General features: G+C 38.3%; 2 protein-coding genes across 2 annotated transcripts; one reads left to right on the plus strand and one right to left on the minus strand.

The window, feature by feature from the left end:
- On the plus strand, window positions 1-24989 carry LOC109715407 (LEAF RUST 10 DISEASE-RESISTANCE LOCUS RECEPTOR-LIKE PROTEIN KINASE-like 1.5). Its single transcript, XM_020240384.1, has 4 exons — window positions 1-59; window positions 810-3610; window positions 19110-19790; window positions 22229-24989. The coding sequence occupies exons 1-2, from the start codon at window positions 1-3 to the stop codon at window positions 2131-2133; spliced, it is 1383 nt and encodes a 460-aa protein (XP_020095973.1). The 3' UTR covers window positions 2134-3610; window positions 19110-19790; window positions 22229-24989.
- On the minus strand, window positions 23643-24603 carry LOC109715409 (LOB domain-containing protein 4-like). The gene is made up of 2 exons (XM_020240388.1): window positions 23924-24603; window positions 23643-23757 (listed from the first exon to the last, which is right to left on the minus strand). The coding sequence occupies exons 1-2, from the start codon at window positions 24601-24603 to the stop codon at window positions 23643-23645; spliced, it is 795 nt and encodes a 264-aa protein (XP_020095977.1).

The following is a 26706-nucleotide window of genomic DNA, read 5'->3' on the forward strand; positions in this document are numbered from 1 at the left end:
ATGATGTACCAGCACTACAAATTACGAGTCAAGGGCCCCTTACGTTCTCTTTCCCGACAGTACTCTACCAGTTCTATCATCTCTTTAAGTGAAGCAGGGGGATTGTTAAGCCAAATAAAAAAAAAAAAAAACAAAAATAAATATAATATCATCCACACAAACATTATTCGCTGGACCTGTCCCTCCGCTCTTCGCGCTCCCCGATCTCCTTTCTTCTTCTCTCCGATCCATTACCCTCTCCTGAGTCCTGAGATCTTGGTCACCCCCTCCCTCCTTCTTCATCCTCTCTCTTGCTCCAAAACGCCCAAATCAAATGCTTGACTCAGTATAATTTCCTTTCTCTTCCTGTCTCGTTTGCGGCGGCGGCGGTGCAGCGGCAGAGCAGAGCAAGACAACCCGATCCCTGCCCTCCGTTTCTCTCTCCACCACACCTCCTTCCCCTTCTCACTTCCTTTGCGCCGCAGGCACCTCTTGTCACATCGGGTGCTCTCCCCCACTCTCCTCATCTCATACTCCGTCCCTTCTCTCTCTCCCGCTGCCTGCCACCTTCCCTCTCCTCTTCCTCCCTCCCCTCTCCCTCCTCCGTCTCCCTCTTCGATTCTCCCGTTCCTTCCGCCCTTCCGACTCCTGCGCGCCTTCGCCCTCCGCTCCTGCCGCGCCGCGTCTCGATCTCTCATCATAGCAACTCACCGACTTTCAAAAAGTTCTCTGTATCCGACCCAGCGCCTCTCTCCCTAGCTTGCCGTCCCATCCCGCCGCGTCTGACGGTCTGGAACTGATAGTCGTGCGGGTCATTGCGGATTCGTTAGGAACGGGATCGGTCGAGTTTGGGGGACGCCGACTCGGACGCTTACTTCCGCAGCTGCGCCTCCTGTGCGGCGTCTGGGCTTTCAACGGACTCCGCCTGGAAGCCCTTTCACTGTTTTTTGCCTCCTCCGCCCGCCGCATGAGCGGCGGCGGCGGCGGCCCCGCTCTGGGGGTTCCTTCGGCGCCGCGCGTCATGCGTGTTCGTCGTTATATTTATCGCCGCGCTGTTCGCCGCGCGCTCCTCGTATCGTGCTCTCGTTCTGCGCCTCCGCCGCCCTCCGCCGCCGCTGGAACGCTGGCGACGAGCCGGCGGCGTCGTTCTTGAGGCGGCACCTGCACCTGCACCATCAGCCGCCGGTCTTCACCTACGAGCAGCTCCACGCGGCGACTGGCGGCTTCGACGCGCGCCGCAAGATCGGCGACGGCGGCTTCGGGTCCGTCTTCCTCGCCGACCTCGGCGACGGCCGCCTCGCCGCCGTCAAGCGCCTCCACCGCCACCCCCAATCCCCCGCCGCCGCAGCCCCGATCCGGTCCTTCTGCAACGAAATCCTCATCCTCTCCTCGCTCCGCCACCCCAACCTCGTCCGCCTCCACGGCTACTCCGCCTCCCCGCGCGCCCTCCTCCTCGTTTACGACTACGTCCCCAACGGCTCCCTCGCCGACCACCTCCACGCCTCCCCCCGCCGCCGCAGCGCCCTCAGTTGGAGCCTCCGTGTCGACGTCGCGCTCCAGACCGCGCTCGCCGTCGAATACCTGCACTTCGCCGTAAAACCCCCCGTCGTCCACCGCGACGTCACCTCCGCCAACATTTTCATCGAGGCCGACATGCGCGTCCGGCTCGGCGACTTCGGCCTCTCGCGCCTGCTCACGGTGCCTGACGCGTGCTCGACCGACGGCTCCAGAGAGCTCGTGTGCTGCACCGGCCCGCAGGGCACGCCCGGCTACCTGGACCCGGACTACCACCGGTCCTTCCGGCTCACGGAGAAGAGCGACGTGTACAGCTTCGGCGTGGTGCTGCTGGAGCTGGTGACGGGCATGCGGGCGGTGGACGGGAGGAGGGAGCGGAGGGAGGCGGCGCTGGCGGACTTGGTGGTGGGGAAGATTCAGGTCGGGGAGCTGCGCCAGGTGGTGGACCCAGCGTTGGTGGGGAATGGGAGGAGCGAGGCGGAGGAGCAGGCGGTGATGCGGAGCATTGAGGCGGCCGCTGAGCTGGCGTTTAGGTGTGTGGCTGCTGATAAGGATGACCGGCCGGATGCGAGGGAGCTGGTCGAGGAGCTGAGGCGGATCCACGGTAAACTACAGGAGATTCCCAGTAAAGGGTCTTAGCCGAAGAAAGATGGTGTCGGTATCATTCTCCTTCAAAAAATATCCACATTTGTGAGTGACTCAGCATATCTAAGATACATAAAACCGGAGCTGTGAGGAGAATTCCTTTCCGTTACTACTGTTTTGCATTGAGCTATCCATTTCTCATTGGTATCTATCAAATTCCAATAGGGGTTATGGGTATCTTACCCCGGTCTGTCGGATATGGATGATCACAATCAACTCAAGAAAGTGAAATCAGAAACTTTTTGCCTTTGGATGGCCTATCAGGAGTTCTACTCGGTTGCCATTATGCAATTTTGTGTCCTTGATTGTGATGGCAATCGTATTGGCTTCTATAGTGGGTATGCAAATGGACACATATTTAGCAGAGAATCTCCATCTAAAGTTAGAATGGATGCAATCAGAGCAAGCTGATTTATGCAATTCCTATGAGTTTCTACATTAGTAACATTTAGCAAACGAAGGTCCAACTTTCCAGTAATTCGAAGAGGAGTTTTTTTATAGAATTGCTCGAGAATTATCCAAGAAGAAAAATGGTGAGGCTAACTTCTGCAACTTTGTGCGGTCATTTCACGAGTTTTAGAAGCCGTGCGAGCCAACGATGAGTCTGAAATCTTTGCTAACTTCAATTAAGCTGAAAGAAAACTTTTGGCAGCTGAGGGAGAAATTATAACTAAATGTTTCATAATGAAGGCATCATCCATTTTATTATGCCTTTCTGAATTTTAATATTGTTTTGAAATGTTGACCAAAATAGGCTGACAAGTCGAGGCACTCTATATAAACAAATGCTGCCAGGATTTGAGCATACTGTCAAGGTTGCAGTTCTTGCATGCTTAACGGCTTTATGACGGTATGTAGATGAATAGTTAGCAATCGGCAGTCACAGAGAAGGTGGGAAGCATATTGTTTTGGCTTTGTTGTGGTCATTCAGAATTTAAACTCTGATGAAGGATTCATGGATCTACATTGATCAAGAACCAAAATTCTGCCGATGTGATTTGAACCTTATGTAGGCGGCGTGTTAATGATGGTCATTTCTAACATGCTGTTCTCTTTGATGCTGGAAATGCCTCTTTTCTGTTAGCAAAAATGCAGTACAGTTGGTATGGTTTCGCACCATAGTTTAGCGCGTGTGCATTCAAATTCTTGGTTATGGTATTCAAAGATCGCTGTGTTGTATTATGCCTGCCCAAAATGTTAGACGATAGTTAATCCACCGTCTACGGTTAATCGATGAAGTCATTATTGTTTGTATGTTACTTATATCTGAGGGGAACATGTTGCAAAAGTCGGTTCGAATATTCAGATTTTAGCTTCTAATATGAAGGAATTTGCAAATCTGTGCGTATGCTAAGGTGGGTGAATGATCCAATTCTCTGTAATATATTGCCAACTTGCCATGTAGTTCTTTAACTTGAGCTTGCTCAGAGTTTCGACAGATGCTCGTCATCAATGTTCTCGAGGCCTGCTGGTACGCATCTCCTACCAGCTTTCTTTTTTTCCCTTCTTTTGTCTATTAAAGGATCTTATATACTATTGCTTTCAAGGCCTGCTGTTTCCTCGTACTGTTATATTTTTCATGTTTATCTCCAAGAATGAAGTGCTCCTTTCTTTTCGGACATTGCATTTTAGTTGTTTTGCTGCTCTGTTGACAAATTTGTTTTGTTGGACATATAACATGTTGTCTGCTGACTACTGTCTATTGACGCCCTGATAATGCTATATGATATAGGCTGTCTGCCATAGTTGTTCGCTTCATAGCCAGTTGTTGTTCTATTCTTTATCAAGCTTATTATTCAATCTATTCTATAGGGGTGTGTTTTTATACGCTTGCATACGTGTGCTTTTTGGTGATCAAGGAGTTATTTGTTCTTGCTTTATCTCGTGCATGAAAGCAGAGCTTATATATATCAATGCTAAGAATCTGACCCTATTTCCGACACGTAGGCAGAGTGGGGATAGTGGTAAATATATGATCCCGAGTCCTGTAATGTACTGAATTTTGGCTAAATTGACAAAGTGCGGAGTGAGTCATGCTAGACATTGATTAAAATGGGTTTGGAGGAGTCTAGACTGAGTTTGCATCAAATTGAAATCACTTTGGATCGAAATGGAATTCCGAAGGAAGCAAAGTCTGAATTTCAGACTTTTTGGATGTTCGGAAAATGGATTCGGGCGCCCAGAAATATTTCAAAACCTCAAAGATGGCGTCCAGACCATCTTTTGAACTCCCAACCCGAGAGCTCGGGGCGCACAGGAATAAAGCATTTGGAGTCCGAATTCCTCTGCGGGCACTCGGAACACCAGGAATATAGCATTCGGAGTCCGAATTCCTCTGTGGGCACTCGGAACACCTTTCAAACGATCTCTTGCAGGTGCCCGATATACCATTCGGACGCTCAACCTGAGAACACAGTCACGCGACGTAATAGCACATTCGGACGCCCAATCTCATTTGCGGGTGCCCGAAACAAGTTTTGGGCGAACTGGGCCGGCGTCCGGGCTGCGGACTGGGCACAGCTTCGGAAGGTTCGGGCGCCTGAAACCTGGTGTAAAGGCTGTGGGTTATTTATATGCAAATAAAAAATTGTTGGGGGGTTTATGTGCTATTATAGCACCTCTATACATACCCATTTCACAGCCAAAATTCTAATCTCCTCTATTTCCTCCTTTCACCCTCTCTTCCTCCTCTCTCTAGAACAAACGGTGGCCTAATTTTCCATTGTTGGATCTTAGAAATCCACTTGGTTGGAGGCTTAGGGAAAATCAAGGGCTTCAAGAGGAAGCTTTTGTTACGACATATTTAGTATCTTATGCTATGTTGGGATACTGTATATCACGACATATTTAGATTAGGATTATATGGTATGATATAGAGAATAGGATTATATGGTATGTAATCCTAGTTGTATTGTTAGTAAGTAGGCGTTGTTACTATAGTAGACTTATTTCTTGTACTATATAATTTTATCAATAGAACCCAAGAGAGTATGCTCTTTTGCCCTTCTATCATGGTATCAGAGGCAAAAATCCTAATTCGGGGATATTGATCCATAACCACATTCCACCACAAATCACACCTTCTCCATAGGTGTTTTTCTTCGTGGTATTTTTATTCTTGTGGCTGCCACCGGTCTCTCCTTGCTATGTTGGTGGCGCTCTGCTCATCTCTGGTGCGTTGCCTTGATTGGTGCCGCTCGGTGCATCCCTGCTGCTGCTGGTTCTCTCTTGTCTTGCTGGTGTTGCCCGGATTATCCTTGGTGCCACTCGGACTTACCTTGCCTATCTGGTGTTGTATGATCCATCCGTGGTGCCGCTAGTTTCTTCTTGCCTTGTTCGTGCCGCTTGCTGGTGTCGCCTGGTTAATCTCAGGTATTGTCGGTTCATCCTTGTCTGCCTGGTGCCGCTCGGCTCGGTTCATCTCTGGTCTAGCTGGGTTCAACTCTGACTCACTTTTCCTCTTTCTTTTGGATATGTGAATACTTGGTCTATTTTCTTCTACTCGTCGAGTTTGTCTCTCTTCCACTCTCGTGGTGGATTTTTCTCTTGGCGGTAACATGTCTTTTTCTTCAAACCTACCAGTGGTTAACATCAAAACTCTTATACCACATCTCTCAAAAAAAATGAAAAGTGTTTACAGTGTAACTAAATTAAAAATATATAAAATTTATCCGAAGATAAGTAAAAAAAAAAAAAAAAAAAAAAAACTCATACCACTTGAACTCACGGATTTCATATATCTGTGGTTAACATCAAAACTCTCATACTACTTGAACTCACGGATTTCACATATCTGGTGTGGAAACAAGTGTTTCTTAACATTTTGGAGAGTTTTGGTGTTACTTTGCATGTGGACGAAACTTGTACTATACCGCCTCAGACTATTGATACTTATGATAAGAAAACAATTATAAAACTGGAATATCTAAATTGGAAAAGAGAAGACACCGTTATACTCTCGTGGATTAATGTCTTCTTTTTTCTTAGCATATTACAGATGGTTGTTTCTAATTCTCTTAGAACTGCATATGATACTTGGAAAATTATTGAGGCATATTTTTTTGATAAAACTGCTTCCACGGTTTTCCCTCTAAAGTTTGAATTGTGAAGTATTAAGAAATGTTCAATGAACATGAGCAATTACATGTAAAAGATTAAATCAATTAGTGATGCTTTACAAGCGATCGGTGAAACTGAGTCTGACCATAACTTGGTCATGACCGTTCTTCTCGAGTTACCGCAAGAATATGGAGGCTTTGTCAGTGCCCTTAATACACACCGAAATAAGCCCATTTTTGAACAACTTCGTCCACTCCTAATGCAAGAGGAAACAGAAGTTCATCATCGAACTAGTTCGACGACATCACCTGTCACTCACACTATTGACGGTGAAGCTCTTTATGCAAATCGTAGATGCGGAAATTGAGAAGGTCGTGGAGGCAGATATCGCGGTGGTCGAGGACAGCGCGGTAGACACAACTTATATCCTAGTCGTGGATCTCCTGGAATCTATTCATATCTTCAACCTAACAATTCTCAACAATCCTACACTCCGAATCATCAACCTTACAGTCCGAAATCTGGCACACAATATCAAATCTGCGGCAAGTTTAATCATTATGCTCTTCAGTGCAGACAACGCTTCAATCATTTCTTTGTTGCAGATGATGTTCCTCAAACCTTTGCTGCTATGAACCTTCATCAACCTGATGATGAAGTGTGTGGTATCCGGACATCGGAGCATCTAATCACATGACTGCAGCCTCTGGTATTCTCTCAACTTCTAAAATCTAAAAAATCTAAACTGTATAGAGGGTATGAAAAAATTCTTATTGGTAATGAAAATTTACTTGATATTACTCAGACAGGTGAAATTCAGTTGCATTCCTCTAAATTCTTTGCCCTTAAAAACATTTTGTTGTTCTTTCTATTAAGAAAAATTTACTTTCCGTACGCCAGTTCTGTCATGATAATAATTCTCCTTTTGAGTTTAACTTCTCTGGTTTTTTTGTGAAGGACAAGGAAACCGGAATGGAGCTTCTTCGATGCCCTAGTTCGCGAACATCACTCTATCCACTCTCTTCTAAAGTTGCAAGTGTCGGAAATAAGCAACCGCTAAAACTGGTTGCATCTAGGGTTAATAGTGATATTTGTCATAGATGGTTAGGTCATTCTAGTTTTTCTGTTCTTTCACATTTCTTAGAAATAATAAAATTGTCTCAGATTTTGCCTAAAAATTATCTGTTTGCTATGCTCGTAATGTGGAAAAACATGTTAAACTTTTGTTTAATGATTCAGAATCTCAATCTGCTTTTTTCCTTTCATATTGTTCATTCGAATGTATGGCAATCACCTGTTCCCTTACTTTCTGGCTATAAGTATTATGTTATTTTTATTAATGATTACTCTCGGTTCTCTTGGCTTTATCTTTTAAAATCTAAACACAGTTTTTGACAAATTTTTCGAGTTTAAAATAATGGTTGAAAACATAGTCCATAGCTCGATCAAAATTTTCTAGTCCGACAATGGCACTGAATTTGTAAATGAGAAGTTTTCTACTCTTTGTTCACAAAATGACATTATTCACAGATTTTCTTGTCTTTATACTCAACAAAATGGTCTTGCTGAGAGGAAGCATAGGAACTTATCTGACGTTGTTAGAAGCCTATTATTTTAAGCTTACTTACCTTCTTGGTTTTGGGCTGAGGCCATTCAAACTGTCATTTTTTCTTGTGAGTAGAATTCTTTCTCTTATTGTTTTGAAAGGACGATCGCCATATGACATTCTGGATGGTTGTGCTTCCCCTGACTTGCAACTTGTTAGATTTTTGTATGTTTGATTTATCCCGATGTACAGGACATTGCAACTCCCCGGTCACTTTCTTGTATCTTCTTGAGACTTTCTAACAAACATAAAGGATTTCGCTGTCTATATCCAAGCACCGGCAAAGTCTTTATTTCTCGCTATGTTATGTTTATTGAACATGTTTTTTCTTACTCTTATTTTTCTAAATTTTTTTCTTCCTTCTTCTCTCTTTCCAACTTGCAAATGTTTCAAAATTTTTTTTCTAATCCGCCTTTATTGGGTGAGAGCCCTTCCACTCTTGATGCGATATCGGCTTCTCCTTCACACGTCCTCTTCCTGACGATGGTTCACGCACACCAGTTTCATCGTCTGAGCACTTATCAACTTTTCCTTCCAGCTTGAATTTTGATGCTTCATAGGTTGGTCATGAGAATGCTGCCGCTATTGTTGGTCCACCTGAACTCCGGGCCTATACCAGACGCCACACTAGCCGGCCTGCTGCTCTTTCCCTATCCGCTACTGATGTGCCACTTTCTATCTCTGATCATCCACCTCCTCAGCCTGCTACTGTATCATTTCCTTCATCTTCTGTGCCTCCACTGCCTACCCGAACACATTCTATGCTCACTCGCTCCATGACTAAGGATTCCACATGGTCTACTTGATTCTTTCTATTCTACTTTTTCTACCGAGCCTACCTCTTTTCATGAGGCTTTCAGGATGCAGGTTGGCGTGCTGTCATGGCTGAAGAATTTGATGCCATACTGATTAATGCTACTTGGAACCTTGTTCCTCCTCCTTCTGTTAATCCTATTGGCTGTAAGTGAGTATACAAAGTGAAGCAGAAGGCATCCACTCTCGAATGTCTCAAGGCTCAGCTTGTTGATCAGGATTACAAACAACAACGAGGTATTGATTTTGATGATACTTTTTTTCCATTGTCAAAGCAACCATTATTCGTACTATTTTTTCAATGGTTCTCTTCTCTAGATGATCTTTTCGACAATTTGATGTGAAAAATGCATTTTTTCATGGAACTCTCTCTGAAGAAGTTTATATGAGACAACCACCTAGCTTTGTGGACCCTTCTCTTCCTCATCACGTTTGTCGTCTTTGCAAAGCAATATGGTCTTAAACAGGCACCTTGGGCTTGGTTTTAGCGGTTCACTTTTTTTCTTTCTGAAATTGGTTTTGTCGGCAGTATCGCTGATTTCTCGATGTTTGTTTATCATTCCTCTTCTGACACTCTCGTTCTTCTTTTATATGTTGATAATATTATTATCACCGGCAGCTCCTCTCTTTTGGAGGCTTTCATTTGTCACCTTACAACGTGAATTTACTATGAAGGATCTCGGGCCGCTCCATTATTTCTTGGGCATAGAGGTTACTCGGTCTTCTTCTGGTCTTCATCTTACTCAGCAAAAATATGTGCATCAACTACTTTAGCGTCATGACTTTCTTGATAGTATGACCATCTCTAGTCCTCTCTCTGTAAGCTCTCTCGCCTCTTTTCTCATGAGGGACACTCTTGACGATCCCTATGTCTATTGTCAGCTTGTTGGTGCTCTCAAGTATCTCATCTTCACAAGACCAAATATCTCGTATGCTGTCAACTCTGTTGCTCAGTATTTGCAGACACCTTGTAAACCTCATATGCAAGCCGTCAAGCATATTCTATGGTATATCCGAGGGACTCTGTCTTATGGCATTCCTCTCTCTCACTGTGTCAAACCTTCTCTTGTAGCTTTTCGCGATGTTGATTGGGTTGGTTGTCCTGATACACGTCGCTCTATTTCTATGTGTTGCATTTTTCTCGAGCCCATTCTTATCTCCTAGTCCACTAAGAAACAGCCTAACATTTCTCGCTCCAATTCTGAAGCGGAGTACTGAGCTGTGGCATACACGCCTGCTGAGACGGTTTGGATCCGACGTTTACTCCGTGACCTTGGTGTTTTCTTATGGCGCTCCATCAGCATCTATTGTGATAATCTCAGCACAACTTTTCTTGCGGCTAATCCTGTTCTCCATGCTCGGACGAAGCGTATTGAGCTTGACCATCAATTCTTACAAGAAAAAATCCAGTCTGGTGATTTGGACTTGGTTCACATCTCTTTCGATAAGCAACTTGGTGATATTTTCACTAAGCCTTTGTCGCCTTCTCGTTTTTCGATGTTGCGGCTCTATCTTCGCATCCGACCACTAGATGCTTAACTTGCGGGGGGATGTTACGGCATATTTAGTATCTTATGCTATGTTAGAATACTGTATATTACGATATATTTAGAGTAGGATTATATAGTCTGATATATAGAGTAGGATTATATGGTATGTAATCCTAGTTGTATTATTACTGTAGTATGCATTGTTACTATAGTAGATTTATCTCTTGTACTATAATAATTTTTATAAGTAGAACCTAAGAGGGTATGCTCTTTTGCCCTTCTATCAGCTCTAGAAGGGAGAAGAAGTACACTTCACGCATGTTTCTCTTGCTAGGAAGAGAAGAGGTGACTTGATGATTTAGTGTTTCTTTTGGGTATCGTTTGGTTCGGGTATAAGTAAGAACTGGCTATTCCAAGGATATGTATAAGTTTATATATAAGCAAGAACTAGACTAATTTACGTTTGGATAAAAATTTGGTTGTTCCTGGGAATAAAAAAAATAGCATTTGGATAGATAAGATAGAATAAAAAAAATAGTGGACAGTTATAAATAAAAAATAATGATATTACCTATATTATTGTATTTGAATTTAAATTTTTAAATTTTATATTTCTATTTTGAAATTTAAAATTTAAAATTTAAAATTTCAAAATTAAAATTTCAAAATTAAAATTTAAAATTTCAAATTTGAAAATTTCAAAATTTAAAATTTGAAATCTCAAACTTTAAATTTAAGATCAAATTTAAATTTAAAAAATTTAAAATTTAAAATTTAAAATTTAAAATTATAAACTTTAATTTTGAAATTATATATTATAAATATTAAAATTTTAAATTTTAAATTTTAAAATTTAAAAATAAAAATAGGGGTGAGAACAGCTGTTCCCAACAACTGTTCCCACCTTTAGCAGGTTATCCAGAGATTATAATTTTATATTAATAGATTAATTAATAATTTAAATATATTAATTAGATTAATTAATGATTTGAAATTATTAATTAGAGTTTAATTAATCTTGTTCTCGGTTGTTCCGAGGATAAGGCTGGAACAACAATTCCAGATTTATACCGAGTTATACTAGCTTATTCCAGGTAGTAGTTCTCGGGTATAAAAAATAGCGTTTGAGTATAAAGGGAGGGATAAGGGGTTATCCCACCCCTTATCCCCGAACCAAACGACCCCCAAGGAGTTTTCTCAAATGTGAGATTTGAGGGTTCTCACTTGGTTTGAATTTTTTTTTTAATGATTCTCTTGGTATTCTAAGGAGATCAAGGATCATCCCTTAGAATAGATCTAGAAGAAGATGGAGAATATCACTAAAAAGGATTTGATCTTTCTCTAAGTTTCTTTGATTAGATGCATGTATTATGAGTAATAAGCAAACTAAAATATATTTTGTTGCATGATAAGTGATCTAGTGGGTCAAGATGATGTATGAACATTTGACCTAGGAAAAAATTGAGTTTTGAGCCCTTTGTATGATAAAAAGTACATGTGTGACATGCATGTGTAAAAAATCATGTGAACCTTGGAATATAGGCTAAGTATGTGTGGCATCTAGCCTAAAGATGGAACCTAGAGTGTGGAAACGGTGGCATTGAATTTGGGTTGGAACCTAATGCATGAATTTATATGAACTCTAGGCAACATTTGAAACTAGAGAACAAGAGAACACAGTAATAAACCTTGTGGTTATTCTTAGAAGTCATGAGAACTTATAGGGTATAAATGTGGGACATGTGGAGACCTTTCGGATGTGTCAAATTAGAAGTGTTGATCGCCTTCGACTCCCTTTGTTGTGTTGAGTGTCAATTACCCTGGACTCCCTATGTTGCATTGGGAGATGCTGATCACCCTCAACTCCTTATGTAGTTCTTGGAGTGCCGATCACCCTCGACTCCAAGTTCCTGCCAATTGGAGAGAAGTCCGATCATCTTCGACTCTTCATGAAGTGTGTAATAAAAATTAAAACCAAACTAATAAGTTTGTTAAAGTTAAGAGATGAAATGAGATGAATGTAGGTTAATGACATAACAAACCATTGTGCATATTGTACATATATTGAGGCATTGTAGTTGTATTTCAATTTATTGCAAATCTATTGTAAAAAAAGCTGTTTTAGTTATTATTGTTATCAACTAATGCCTCCTTTGGACCGAATGGGTGTAGAGCGCCGCTTTCGGCGGTTGCATCCATTGGGGACTTGTTTCCAAGTTCTCACCTGATTGTGGTTGATATTTTTTAGGGCTTTGCATCGCCGATGAGGTGCGTGATTGTGGCAATTGCATCACGAATTAGATAGACTGTGGTTAGTTAGTCTAGAAAGTACCCCATTGTGTATGAACAATGGATTTGTAATAGGTTGGGTTTAAGTAATGTAAACCTTAAAGAGGTTAAGTTGTAATAGTTGTAACTTAGAAGTTAACTTGTAATAGCTTAAGTTAAATTGTAATAACTTTTAATTTAGAAGCTTTAATTACTCTTATGTTCTTGCACTATCATGTATGACTAGTGTAGTAACTCGCGCGTTGCGGCGGGTAGATGCTACTAAAATAAATTTAATATTTAACTAATGTATCAAAAGTTTGCTATTATTTTAAACATCAAAGTAGTCCAAATATATTGGACTCTTAAAAAAGTATATTAATCTGTTGAAACCGATTAGTAACAAAATGCTCATAGAAGATAATAAGTATGTCAACCTATTTGGGAGAGATTTAGATAAAAAATTAAATAAAAATTAACATTTTATAAATCAAAACAATCAAAGGGTTAAACTTTTTTTGTATAAGCTATATATTTATCCCTTCATTTTCTATATAAGCTATGATACTTATCCCTTCAAGAAAATGAAGACTTTTTTAGATCATATATCAATCTAATTTTGTAAATATCCTTACATCAGTTAACAAAAAAAGTCATGAAAGTAGAAAAAGAGTAAGCATATGAAAAGTTATATAATAAATTTTTAAAATACAAAAGGATATATAACCTAACACAACCTAATACAGCAAATTTAAAACAGAATTTTACTTTCAAAAGAAAATATAAAGAAACAAAGGATAGAAAAAGAAAAAGTAATAAACCTTCAACACAACAAACATATCAGTTCGAATGCCATGCAAATAAAAAGAAGTTGAAAAAACTGAAAAAAGCTACCTAAGAAATTTCGATGCTACAACATAAAGAATATATAGATCTTTTAAAAGAACTCCTGAAATTTGGAGGAAGGCTTGATTTGATGGAGATGGTAGCGCCAAGCTCGGCAATGCAGCATGCAAACTCATTCTCTGTCCACAACACGTGCTCGATCTTGGCCTCGAAGCCCATGGAGGGAGAAGAGAAAGCACAGAAGGAGAGAAGGGGGCTTTTGTGTGGATTTCTACGATTTACGGTTTAGATTAGGGTTAAGGTAGGTGGACCATTAATTAGACATTATGTGCGGAGGGAAGGCGAATGATTGGGTTAAGGTGGATGGACCATTAATTAGACGTTATGTGCGGAGGAAAGGCGAAGGGTTGGATTAAGGTGGGTGAACCATTAATTAGACGTTATGGATAGAAGGAAGGCAAAGGATTGGTTTTGCAATGTGAAGCCCAAAAGTAAAGGAAATACAGCCACGTGGCATTTCTTTTGGGGATTAATGTATAGGTATAGATTTGTACAGGTTGGTGTATATTCCACTTCGTACGGATAGGGGGAACCTAGCGCGTTTGGCAAGTCTGTTGTATGTGCCCCAACGGGTCCAATTCGCGGGACTCGGGGCGTGACAGGTTCTTTTCGGACTTATACTTGTCGGAACCGTATTCGGAATATTTAGTTGGATGATGGATCGGTGCTAGAAGCCTGACTTGAATTTGAGTTTGAGTCAGCTTTAGTGGATTGATTTAGAAAGTTTTATTAGATTAGGATTTTTATTTGAAATTTCTAATTTATTTGGAAGTTTTAGATTATAGTTCTATTCCTTTTTACAACTCTGTTTGAATTCTGCTTTGAGAATTTATTTAATTTACTTTTTTATGATTCCTAGTCGTATTGTTAATTGTTTTGACCTATATTCTATAAATAAGGGTCAAGACCCTATTGTAAAATATCCTTTTGGTTAATGAGAATCGAGTTATTTGAATTCCTGAATTTTTCTTACCTTCGCGAAAGCGTCGTTAAAGTGAATTCGGCTCGGGAGCGAGTCTCGTGGATTATCTTTTCCACTATTTTAGAAGTTCTAACGAATTGGCTAAAATCCGATGATCAAAAGAAGTTAAACTAACTCACCTGCGTGCGTACAATGGATCCAATCTCGCGGAAACTTAAAAGGTGTGATTTTTCCCTAACCAATCTCTTATTTAAGTTTTCGAATTTTCGGATTTGTTGTTTTTTTTTTTTGGCTTGATTTCTAGGAATCACTCGATCCGTATTTTTTTAGGCAATTCTTAAAACCCATGAACTCCCTAGACCGTCCTGCATTAGATTTGGTATTAGAGCCTAGGTTTCATCATGACGACCCAATCAGGAACCAAATTTAGGAATGAATCCATAGATGACTCATATACCCTAATACTAAACCAACTTTTGAAGAAAATAAGCAAATTTGAAACACTTCATACCAACTTCCAAAATCTAATTGTTGAAGTTTAAAGACCTTAAAACTCGAAAACTACTTTAGAAAATCCACAAGTTAGAGATTGAGTCTAAAACGAGGATAATGTCCAAGGAACACCACAAACCGGTGAAAGGTCTAAAGCGCACACACCACTAAATAAAGAAACTTATAACGGTGAGCCAAACACTTATTACTTCGTTCACAAAGAGAAGGCCGTCCTAAATTCCAGCAAGCCGACCTCTCTTAGAACCTCAAAGAATTCATCACGAACAACTATAGGAGCCCTAGAATCAAGTTCTAGTGCACCTAAAGTTGAAACCACCAAACCTATAACACCTCTAGGATTTGAAATAATCCTATATGTTAGATATATAATAGGCTAAACCTCTTAACCAGTTATAGCATTTTGGGCGGTGGTTAGGCCCAAGAAGTTAAGATGATGGGTGACCCCCTTTGGAAGCCAGGCACCACAGTTAGTATTAGAGCCAATCACCAGCTTGAAGTGTAAAATGAGTCTTGGTTGAGCTAAGGTCATGCAGTAGGTAGAGCGTGGCTTCCCGATTGACGACCATTGTGGGTGGACCGCGACTTCACACAAGGTCAGTTAAGGCTAGCGAGACGAGTCTTACATCGCCTGGTGCTTGTTGAGTGTATTTGAGCCTGGCGAGGACGTCAAGGCTTAACGGAGGGAGGAATATAACATTCTTAGGATTTTGAATAATCTTCTATATTAGATATAATAGGGCTAAACCTCTTAACCTGGCAATAGCATTTTGGGCGATGGATAAGCCGAAGAGGTTAAGAGGTTTAAGCGTGTTAGAACTAGAGTAGTTCTAAGATAGGTGACTCCCATAGGAAGTGGGGCGTCACAAAACCTCTCTACATTTTTGGATAAGAAAAAAGTTTGTAGAGAAGCAATGGCGGGAGTGTGTATGCGCTAGTCACGAGATAAGTTTTCGAGACCCATGACACACCTGAGATATACCCTCAATTCTTAAAGACTTTCCAATTGAATTTAGTGATTTAACACGAGCTTCCACCGTTAGAGACATTCAGTTTGCTATAGACTCAGTCCCCGAAGCATCATTGCCAAATCTATCCTACTATAGGATGAACCTAAAAGAACATGTTGAGTTGAAACAACAAGTCGACGAACTAGCTAGAATGGGATTTATTCGAGAGTATGAGGGTTGGTTTGCCCTAAATTCTAGAAAAGTGATTTCTGCAGAATTGATTTTGGTTTGAAAAATTGATTTTCGCTAACAACTATAGAGAGTTTGGCTGAGTTTAGATAGAAATTGATTTTTCTGAAGTAATTTGAAACGTTGTTTTGCAAAAAATTTTTAATGTTGGCATATAATATTTTTTTACTAAATTTTATTTTTAAAAATTTAGAATTTAAATTTAAATTTGAACTAAAATTTTAAATTGTAAATTTGCACAAAATTTTAAAATTTTAAATTTTAATTTAAAACATAAATTTAAAATTTAAATTTTCAATTTCAAATATAAAATCTAAATTTGAAATTTAAAATTTGAAATTTAAAATTTAAAAGTAACAATTTAAAATTTAAAATTAAAATTCAATAATTTAAAATTGTAAATTTTGAATTTTAAAATGTGAAATTTGAACTTTGAAAATCAAAACTTATAATTTTTAAAATTTAAAATTTCAATTTTAAAATTTTATCTTAAATTTAAAATTTGAGTTTTGAAATTTAATATCTAAATTTTAAATTTTAAATTCTGAAATTTGAAATTTAAAGTTAAACTTGAAATTTAAAACTTCAAATATAAATTTAAAATTTAAAATTTAGATATAAATTTAAAATTTGAATCTAAACATCAAAATAAAAGAAAGTTTGAGTCAAAAATCAGAATCAGATTTTGAAAATGAGGTTGCCAAACGTTCTATTGAGTCGAACATCACTTTTGGGTCGAAGATCACTTTTCAGAAGCTAGGCCAAATACCCACTGAATCTATGTGCGGTTCCCACACTCTAAACACCCAAAATAGATGGGACATAGCGTATGGGTGCAGACAATAGAGCCATAAACAAAACTTCCATTAAGTATTGATTCTCATTCCTTGACTAGATGATATGCTACTATTTTTACGAAAATTGATTTGAGATGCAGTTACCACCAAATAAGAATTAATCGTGAGACCAACAGATAACTGCTTTTAAGGCAAAATAGGATTTCTATGAGTGGTTAGTAATGCCTTTTGGATTGTTCAATGCTCATAGTACATTTATGAGGGTCATGAATCAAACTTTTGGGCCTTTTATTAGAAAATTTTTAGTTGTGTACTTTGATGATATCTTGATATATAGCAAGAAAGAGCATGAGCACTTAGTGCATGTTCGACAAGTTTTTTAGGGATTGGGTAAAGAGAAATTGTATGCTCACATGAAAAGGTGCATCTTTATGTAATCACAAGTCATTTTTTTGGGATTCGTTGTATCCTCTGAGGAAGTGTTTGCAGACCCTGAGAAAGTGAGAACAATTAAGGATTGGCAGGAACCTTCAAATATTCAGGAAGCTAGAAGTTTTCATGGTTTAGCAACCTCCCAATTGGCTATGAAAGCTAAAGAAATTAAGAATGAATGAGTGAAACTCCAATTCTAAGATTACTTAATTTTGAAAAAGTGTTTGAGGTTGCATGTGATACATCAGGTATAGGCATAGGTGGAGTGTCAAGCCAAGAAGGCCATCCTGTAGCTTATTTTAGTGAGAAGTTGAATGCAGCAAAAAAAAGTATTCTGCCTATGATAGAATTATATGTTGTAGTTCAAGCACTTAGACATTGGAGGTACTATCTTTTGCCTAGAGAATTTATTCTTTTTTTTTTACCATAAGGCCCATAGGTACCCAAATTCACCAGAGAAGTTAAGATCCCGACATGCCAAATGGATAGAGTTCCTTCAAGAATACACCTTCGTTCTCAAACATCATGCTAGTGTAGAAAATAAACTCACAGACGTACTAAGCAGGGTAATGGCAGTATGTAGCCGATAGGTGTGAACAATATAGGCTTTAAGAAAGTCAAGGAAGAATATCCCAGTTCCCCGACTTTGGTGAAATTTACGCTACATTTTTTGGAGGATACGACCACTAATAATGATTAAGTCCTACACGATCAATATCTTTTTTGGGGATGTCAATTATGCATACCCTACTGGTCACTATGAGATTTCATTGTATTGGAACTACATGCGGGAAGATTAGTTGGCCACTTTAGAAGGGTTTAGAAGGGACAAGACCATAGCTAATGGTAGAGGATAGGTTTTACTGGCCTAGCTTGAAACGGGATGTTGCAAGAATAATCGCGAAGTGTGGGACGTGTCAACGAGCTAAAGGCAAGCGGCAAAATACCGGATTATATACACCCTTACCTGTACCACATTCACCATGGCAAGACCTTAGTATGGACTTTGTTTTAGGTTTCCCCAAGACCATAAGGAAGCACGATTTGATTATGGTTGTTGTTGATAGGTTTTCTAAAATAGTACATTTTATTCCTTGTAGGAAAACATCTAATGTCCCTCACGTTGCCCATTTGTTCTTTCTTGAGATTGTAAGGTTGCATGGAGTGCCCAAAACAATGGTTACCGATAGAGACATACGAGTTGTTAATTATTTTTGAAAAACTCTTTGGATGATAATAAAAACAAATTTCCAATTTTCATCTGCGCACTACCCCTAAACGAACGGACAAACTTAAGTCATCAATCAAAGTTTAGGTGATTTATTAAGGTGCTTAGTTGGCGAAAACACTAGTAACCGGGACCATATTCTTCCTATAGCAGAATTTGCATACAATAACCGAATAACTGGCATGAGTCCTTTTGAAGTTGTTACTGAATACAATCCATGAAAATCTATTGATTTAGCACCTTTACTTATAGGTTACCGAAGCAATGAACATGCAGACACATATATGAGAATTGCATAATGAAATTCGAAGGCGAGTAATTCTTAACAATGAAACTTACAAAAAATCTGCTGATGAACACCAAAGAAACAAAGAATTTAAATAAGGAAATATGGTTATGGGGAGAATTAGACCTGAGAGGCTTCCACAAGCAGTCGATAAGAAATTGCATGCATGACGAATAGGTCGGTTTAAAATTCTAAAGAAAATCGGTTTTAATGCCTATTTGTTGGAATTGCAACCCGACATAGGGATTAGCTCAACTTTCAATATTGAAGACCTAACATCCTACCATGAAGATATACATGACTCAAAATTTTCTTCATTTGATAGTTCTATTCCCCCTTCACCTTGTCTTTCTAGCCCTCCTTTGCTGAAAAAGAAAGATGCAATTGAAGCGATACTTGATAACTGTATCGTGTCCACGATCAAGATGAAATTTTTTGTCAAATGGTTGTATAGGCCTCATGAGGATGCAACATGTCTTACACAAAAGGAACTTCGGAGGATCGACCCGAAACTTTATGAAGAATACATTAGTCGCAATTTGTCAGAGCCGAATTTTCCAAGCTGGGGACAGTTGATTGGGATCCAGGTCCTTTCTAAATTTATACTTGTCGTCGGAACCGTATTCAGAATACTTGGTTGGATGATGGACCGGTGCAAGAAGCTTGACTTGAATCCGAGTCTAATTCAAATTCATTCGGTGGATTGATTTTGAAAGTTTTTTTAGATTAGGATTTTTATTTGAAAGTTTTAGTTGATTTGGAAGTTGTAGATTATAATTCTATTCCTTTTTACAACTCTGTTCTGAATTCTCCTATGAGAATTTGTGTAATTTTCAATTTAGGATTCCTAGTTGTATTCTTAATCGTTTTAACCTATATTCTATAAATAAAGGTCAAGACCCTATTGTAAGGCTTGCTTTTGGTTAATGAGAATTGAGTTATTTGAATTCCTTGTGAATTTTCTTTGCCTTCTCGAAAGCGTCGATCAGAGTGTTCGGCCAGACAGCAAGTCCATGGATTATCTTTTCCACCATTTTAGAAGTTCTAACAAAGCAGCTAAGATCCGACGATCGAAAGAAGTTAAGCCGATTCGCCCCCGTGCGTACAATGGATCTGACTCTACGGAAACTCAAAGGTGTGATCTTTCCCTAACCAATCTCTTGTTTAAGCTTTTGAATTTTTGGATTTGTTGTTTATTTCTTTTAGCTTGGTTTCTAGGAATCGCTCGATTCGTAATTTTTTTAAGCAATTCTCAAAAACCCCTAAACTCCCTCAACAGTCCTGCGTCAATATCCCTACTATCCCCTAAAGTACTAGAGTAAAATGCATTATCCCCTATTGAAATTAAGGCCCTATTTGGATATCCTAATAAGTTTTCCGGTGATAACCTATTTACTATGAAGATTTTCTCATATCACCGCAACTTAGGAATTTGATTTTCGCCCCTTGGAATGTTTTGGTTTCTATGATTTGTTAAGATAGTGTATTTCACCTATGTGATGATTTATCTTTATTCCAAAGAAATGACTTGAAGTTTAAATATGGTATGTGTTCCCAAACATTTGATTGTATTCTCTATCTACCACACAATATGAACATCTTGAGTAAATGAAACAGATGAAACAGATACAACCTTAATCATTATATTTATATTTTCTTTTAGAGTAAACTTTACGGTTAATTTCATATGCGCCTCTGTAAAGATATCAAATAGCAGATAAATTCCTATGAGGTTTAAGTGATTAGATTTGTTCTTCCAAAAGTTTTGGCACGTTCATATTCGCCTCTTTGGTTTGTTGTAGTTAGTCCGCTTTTTACTTTTTAACAATTGGTAAGTGATATGACAATTTTGTCATTGCAAATTTAGACCTCCAAAAAGTCCCAACAGTTAGGAGTGTAGTACAAATATGCCCTCCCAAAAAGCCCTAACAGTCATATTCTTCCTCTATTAAAACCCACCCAACTTTTTATTGTTGCATCCTTTTCTTCACATCTTCTCTTGCTTCTTTTCTCCTTCACCCATCTCCCACACCTCCAGCACCTATTTCCTATATCTCCCACAATGCTGGAGAAAGCTTCGTGGCAAGGCTTTGCGGGAGGGCTTCTCCGGAGGGCTTCGCTTGGGATGACCAGAAACTATGCCTACGGTGGGGCATGATCGTCGCATGCCCTTCGACTTTCATAGATCTGCTAGGGCCTCAAAGAGACTTACAATACCTTTTCTACTGAATGCGTTAGGACCATGAAGTTTAGTTTATACATAAGTGTCATCATTTTATGGTCAATACATGATAATTGACTTTTTATATCTTATATTATAACATTTAATATAGTTTTGGGACATTTTATGTTTCTTTTGCTTCTTTGTTTTATTGTTTTATTTATAAATCTATTTTTGGACGTCTCCTTTAAAAATAAAAAAATTCTTATAATCCTGTGCATTTGCACGTGTTTGCTTGCTAGTAAATAATAATAATACAATTTCAAACAGAACAAACATAAGAGATAAAAGAATTTAGATATTGATGAAATGTCCCAAAACGATATATCAGATCGGCCCTGTTAGCAGATTCTTCTTGGCTTTTCTTGTAAATCTATTTCCTGTTATCTTTCTCTTATGTTTGTTCTGTTTGAAATNACATAAGAGATAAAAGAATTTAGATATTGATGAAATGTCAAATAAGGATATATCAGATCGGCCCTGTTAGCAGATTCTTCTTGGCTTTTCTTGTAAATCTATTTCCTGTTATCTTTCTCTTAGTGTTCATTGGCTATAACTCGTTTCAAATTTGTGCTAACTGTTGGTTTCTGCATTTTTTTGGTTCTTTGAATCTTTTCCTCCTAAATCTGGTTTGCCACATTATATGGGCCTTTGCATAACTCTCACTAATTTCTTGATTCTCGCCTTAAGATTCAATATTCTTTCATTGTCCCTGTGCTTTGGAGTCTTGTTCCCGAATTTTCAAGTTTGAAGGACAGTTAAAATAGAAATTTAGTTCTCTTCATTGATTATTCCTTATGCTTCTGTCAGACTATATAATTATATCTTGAACTCTTATCTCTTCGTACAGGTACACGGGCTTTCAGTTGAAATATTTACTGCATATGACTGCTTTTACTCTTGCCAAAGAAATTAAGGCCTCATCCCCTCTTATATGATAATGCCAAAAGATTATATAAGTTTGCCATTTTCTTGTTTTACAATGCAATCCTCTACTTCCAAATGTGTAGAAACTATTTCTCTCTACTCATGTTCGTAGTCATTGTATGACGGCTCTTTGTTTAGCTCTTACTTGTATCTTCTTCCATTTAGGATTAATTTTTAGAATTTTATCTTGATAGGAAATTGATTCATGAGTTTCGTCAACGGGGCTTTGTGCCCCTCCTTTTGCATTGTTCTCCTTTAAATTCTATTCTATTCAAATTATAATATTTCGTTTGAAGCTGCCGCTTTTTTGTTAGCTCTGGGACGAATAAAATGTTAGCTTAATTGTGGATCTTCTTGTCTCTTCTTGTTGGATGGGGAGTCTTAGCTATGGTTGATAGTTAAGAGAGTTTCATGCTCCATTGCAGGAATCAATGTTTGAAAAGACGCATGCCTGCATGCATAGGCATGGTTTCCTAAGGCTGTTAGGTGAAGCGCCCTCGTGGCCTAGACCCATGCCTTTTCTCTGGCAAAAGGCGCAGTTAGGCACGTATCTCGCATGGCAATCCTGGTGAGTTACTTCTAAACATGGTTGAAGTTTCTTATGATATGTGGTCCCCTCGAAGTTCTTTATGCAGGACCAACAAGGATATTATACTTTTGATTTATTATTTTCTTTAAATTGTGCTTTATGTTAGATGTTGTGATTTCAACTTCTATATTGGATATGAGATTTGGAGTACTGAAGTTTCTGATATGTTTGTAAATTATCTTGTGTGATCACTTCTTTTTTTTTTTCTCCTTTCATCACATCTTGTATTTGTGTGAACAATTTAGTCTTTTAGTATTTCCTTTTGATTCAAACTACAAATAGTCAATTAAAATTAGACAATGTAGTGATTTAACATGTCAAATTGTAAATACAGTATTATTTGTCCGCATAAATAAATTTTGAAAGCAGATGTGGAAAGATACTTCAAAAGAAAATCAAAATTAGATGTTTCTTGAACTTAGAAGACAATAGCAACTTAAATAAACATCTTTAAGAGAATTGCTATGCAATGTGAAATTTTTTTGCTAGAGTACTAATAACTGTGACCCTTGTGCTACAACTCTATAGTAATAAAAAGTTTAGATCTATGTGGCAAAATTTTGTTATTTCTACTCCCTAGTGAAGAAAATGTGTGCAAGGAAAATGTCTTGCCTCCTTAAAAATTGCTGTACTAACAATTTACTCATGCTAATGTGACAGGTTTCAATGATTTCTCTTTGATTATATTAATTATCATTCTATTAAGAAATTATACTATCTTTTTCATGAATTGCATCAATAGTCCAATTAAAACATTCTATATCCATATGTTCTAAGCATAGCATAGCATAGCATTACTCATGCATAAATTGAAATGAATCTGTTTGCACATACCTTTTATTTTAGTTCTCCATGCCTCCCTCTGTCTTAATATAGAACCTGGACATAATTGGTTCTTAAAAAAAAGGAGTAACTGTTGAATCTATAAATGAGAAAGAAATGAGCGTTTGTTCTTTTCTTTTATTTTCTCTGAAGATGCTTGTACATATGCCGAGGCAGGAAAAATGTACCGACCAATTGCGCTCAGCAGTGGTGGTGGTATGAAATATGAATATTCGACAGTAAAGCACATAATGCTCATCAATACATGTAAAAAACAAGAGTGGCATTTTGAGCCACCCATTTAAGATAGTTGCTCATGGCCTCCATTATTTGATACAACGACGAATTTTATGTGCAAAACGAATCAAAAATGAAATAAAAAAAATACCGGAAAAAGAATGGAAAGAACTCCAGTCTCCACTTTCTCGTCAGTTGGTGAGGCTGGTGAGCTTGAGATAAGCTGCCGCACTTTTTAGATCGTTCTGTACGCCATGATATTGCTTCTGCATCATCGGTTGCACCAGTTCCGTGGATGAACCACAGCTAACAAAAAAAACATACAAAAAGTTTTGAGTCATTGCGATTCGCTATATATACATGTGTACGAACCACGGCTAACAAAAAAAACATAAAAAAAGTTTTTGAGTCATTGCGATTTGGTATATATACATGTGTACAAACTGATGTGTGCGTGTGAAATTGGTCTTGCCTTGATTCATAAGCTTTTTCTTCATCTATGGTATCAAAATATGGTGATATCTCGTCATATTGTTGCTCAATTGTATCGGTCACAGCTTCGAACGGTTGCTGAACTCCTGTTGCAGTGTTGTCCAAGTATCCGTCAGTTATGTTATTCGTGTACATTTGATTTGCCCACATAGGATCGGCAAATTTCATTTCATTGTTGTCGTCATAGTTTGGTAAATCAGCGTGGGAGATCCGCACGTTTAAATTATCAATTGCAGGAGGTAGGGGAGACTGCGACGTCGATGAGGAGGGGGCGAGCTGGAGGTGGGTGGAGGAGTGGTAGTACTGATGCTGATCGCTCTGATACATGGCGATCTGGCTATTGATCCTTTCGATTTCGGCCCGCAGCTGGCAGATCTTAACCTGGAGGTCGACAATGAGGCCGGCACAGCCGATGTCGGGCAAGTACTCGCGGACGTTGGCCTCATACAGGATGGACTTCATGGCCTCGGACTTCTGGACGGGGTCGAGATCCTTGAGGATGCGGAGGATGTTGCTCACCCCGAACAGCCGGTGCGCGTTCTGGAACTGCTTCGGCTGGTCGGCCGGGAAGTACAGCGCGAGCGGGCAGTCTGCCGTGCACTTGCGGCGCTGGTGCTTGCATGCGGCGCAGGCCGGCCGGCTCGTGCCGCCCTTTGCCATCATGCAAAACAAAGAATAAGCAGCAGCAGCAGCAGCAGCAGATGGAATAGTAGAAGAATAGAAGGTTGAATGGTGTGGCTCCTGCAGTAGTCATGATGTTAGTAGCTGCAGCATCATAAGGTGGGGAGGGGAGAGGGAGTTGGAGTTTTGGAATTCCGGACCGTTGGGGTTTGTTGAGAAGCAACGGTTGAAGTTAAGAATGAGTCAATGGACGTTTTAACTGAAGCGGATCCAACTCGGGCGGTTTTGCTGAGTCATCGAATTGGTTGACACTTAAATATAAGGTAGGGTACTAAACAAAGGTTAATTGCCCAGGACAATTTTGCAATTTTGCGGCCTTTTTGTTACTCAAAGGATCCATATAAAAGAAAAGGATTTAGAATTAATCTTAACATTTTTGCTCGCATGCATGATAAATTATACAGAAATCTGCAATTAAATAGTCAAGAAAGGAATAGGTTTTTGGACATTTTTGCCGACAGAATAGATACAAAATCAGTTTTTGCAATCGGATGAAAGTTCAGGTGAGTTATATTAACTTTTGCAATTACAACTGAAATTACGAGGATATGTACATATATCTGTATCTATACTACTTATAAAAGCCCGAGTTTTACTTTTTTTTCTTTCTGAAAATGCTAGTATCTTTTTTTAGTAATATTTTTATGTTTAATTATTTTGAATCATTCATTTCAAATGACCATTTATGTTCCAATATTTTTATTTTTTGCCATTGGATCTTATCCAATGGTTGAAAATGTAAATATGTGTCTTTTTTTTTTTTGACAATAATACCTTCGTATATAATATCCCATAATAATACCCTCGCATATGCCTGAGTTTAGCTTTTTTTCGTCTTTTTGAAAGTACCATTATTTTTTTTAGTGATATTTTCATGTCCATTCATTTTATACCATTCTTTTCATCTGATTCATCAGATGATTATTTATTTTCAAATATCTTAATATTTTTATTAAATCTCATTTAACGGTTGAAAATGTAAGTATTTGTTATTTTTTATAATAATAATACCCTCGCTTATAATATCTCATAATGTTGGATATCGTAATACCCCATCCCCTCGTACGTTTTTTAAATATAGAGCTTAATTGTTTTAGTTATGGTATCTCATGAATGCCCAATCTATTAGATGATCATTTATTTTTAAATATTAGCTTTATCGTAATATTCATTCTCTCATGGATTTCTCAAAGGGCAAATTACATTGTTACCCCCTGAACTTTTGACGAAGTTTTACTTTACTTCTTGAACTCTTAAAATGGACATCTAACACCTTAAACTCTAATATTTCATTCATTTCACCCATTCCGCCAGTTTTTCATCAAACTCCGTTAACCGGAAATTGACGGAAGAGGTAAAACGAATAAAATATTAGAGTTTAGGGTATTAGATGTCTATTTTAGAAGTTTGAGGGGTTAAGTGAAACTCGCCAAAAGTTCAGAAGGTGATAGTGCAATTTACCCCCTTTATGTCAAAGTGAGAGCTCTAAGGAAAAAAAATATTAAAACATAATTAAAAAAAAAAGCAAATGGATTGGACTGCTACTCATATTTGAAGAATGAGATGATATTCAGTATATCTTAATCTAATATCACTAATTTATTTTTAAAAATTTTAATTTATTATAAAATATTTTTTAATATTTTTATATTAAAAATTTTTAATTGGCTGAAATGAAGTACAAAATTTTTATTTTAGACTACAATAAAATTACATTGCATAGTTTTATAAAAAATAAGTGTATTTTTTATAACAATACTTCTAAAGATAAAAGGAACAAACGAGTACTACAGAAAATTAAATGAGAATTAAAATCTCTATATCCGAGTGAGGATACCTATTGTAAATCAACCATATTAGCGAGTGCACCAGGATAGTAGAGTGTTCGAGAATCGTAGCAAGTTACTATCGCTCTTTTCTTATCTTTAAGCCACATTTATAATTCATTTCTTTCGCTTTTATTTTATTACAATAAACTGTAGGATAAATAATAGTATGATTTATTTTAGAATAAAAATATATATAAATTCAAAATCAAGCATGATAGCTAACTTGAGGGTTAGTAGTCAATCCATAAGTAAC

This window comes from Ananas comosus, linkage group 9 (assembly GCF_001540865.1).
Source record: "Ananas comosus cultivar F153 linkage group 9, ASM154086v1, whole genome shotgun sequence".
NCBI lineage: Eukaryota > Viridiplantae > Streptophyta > Magnoliopsida > Poales > Bromeliaceae > Ananas > Ananas comosus.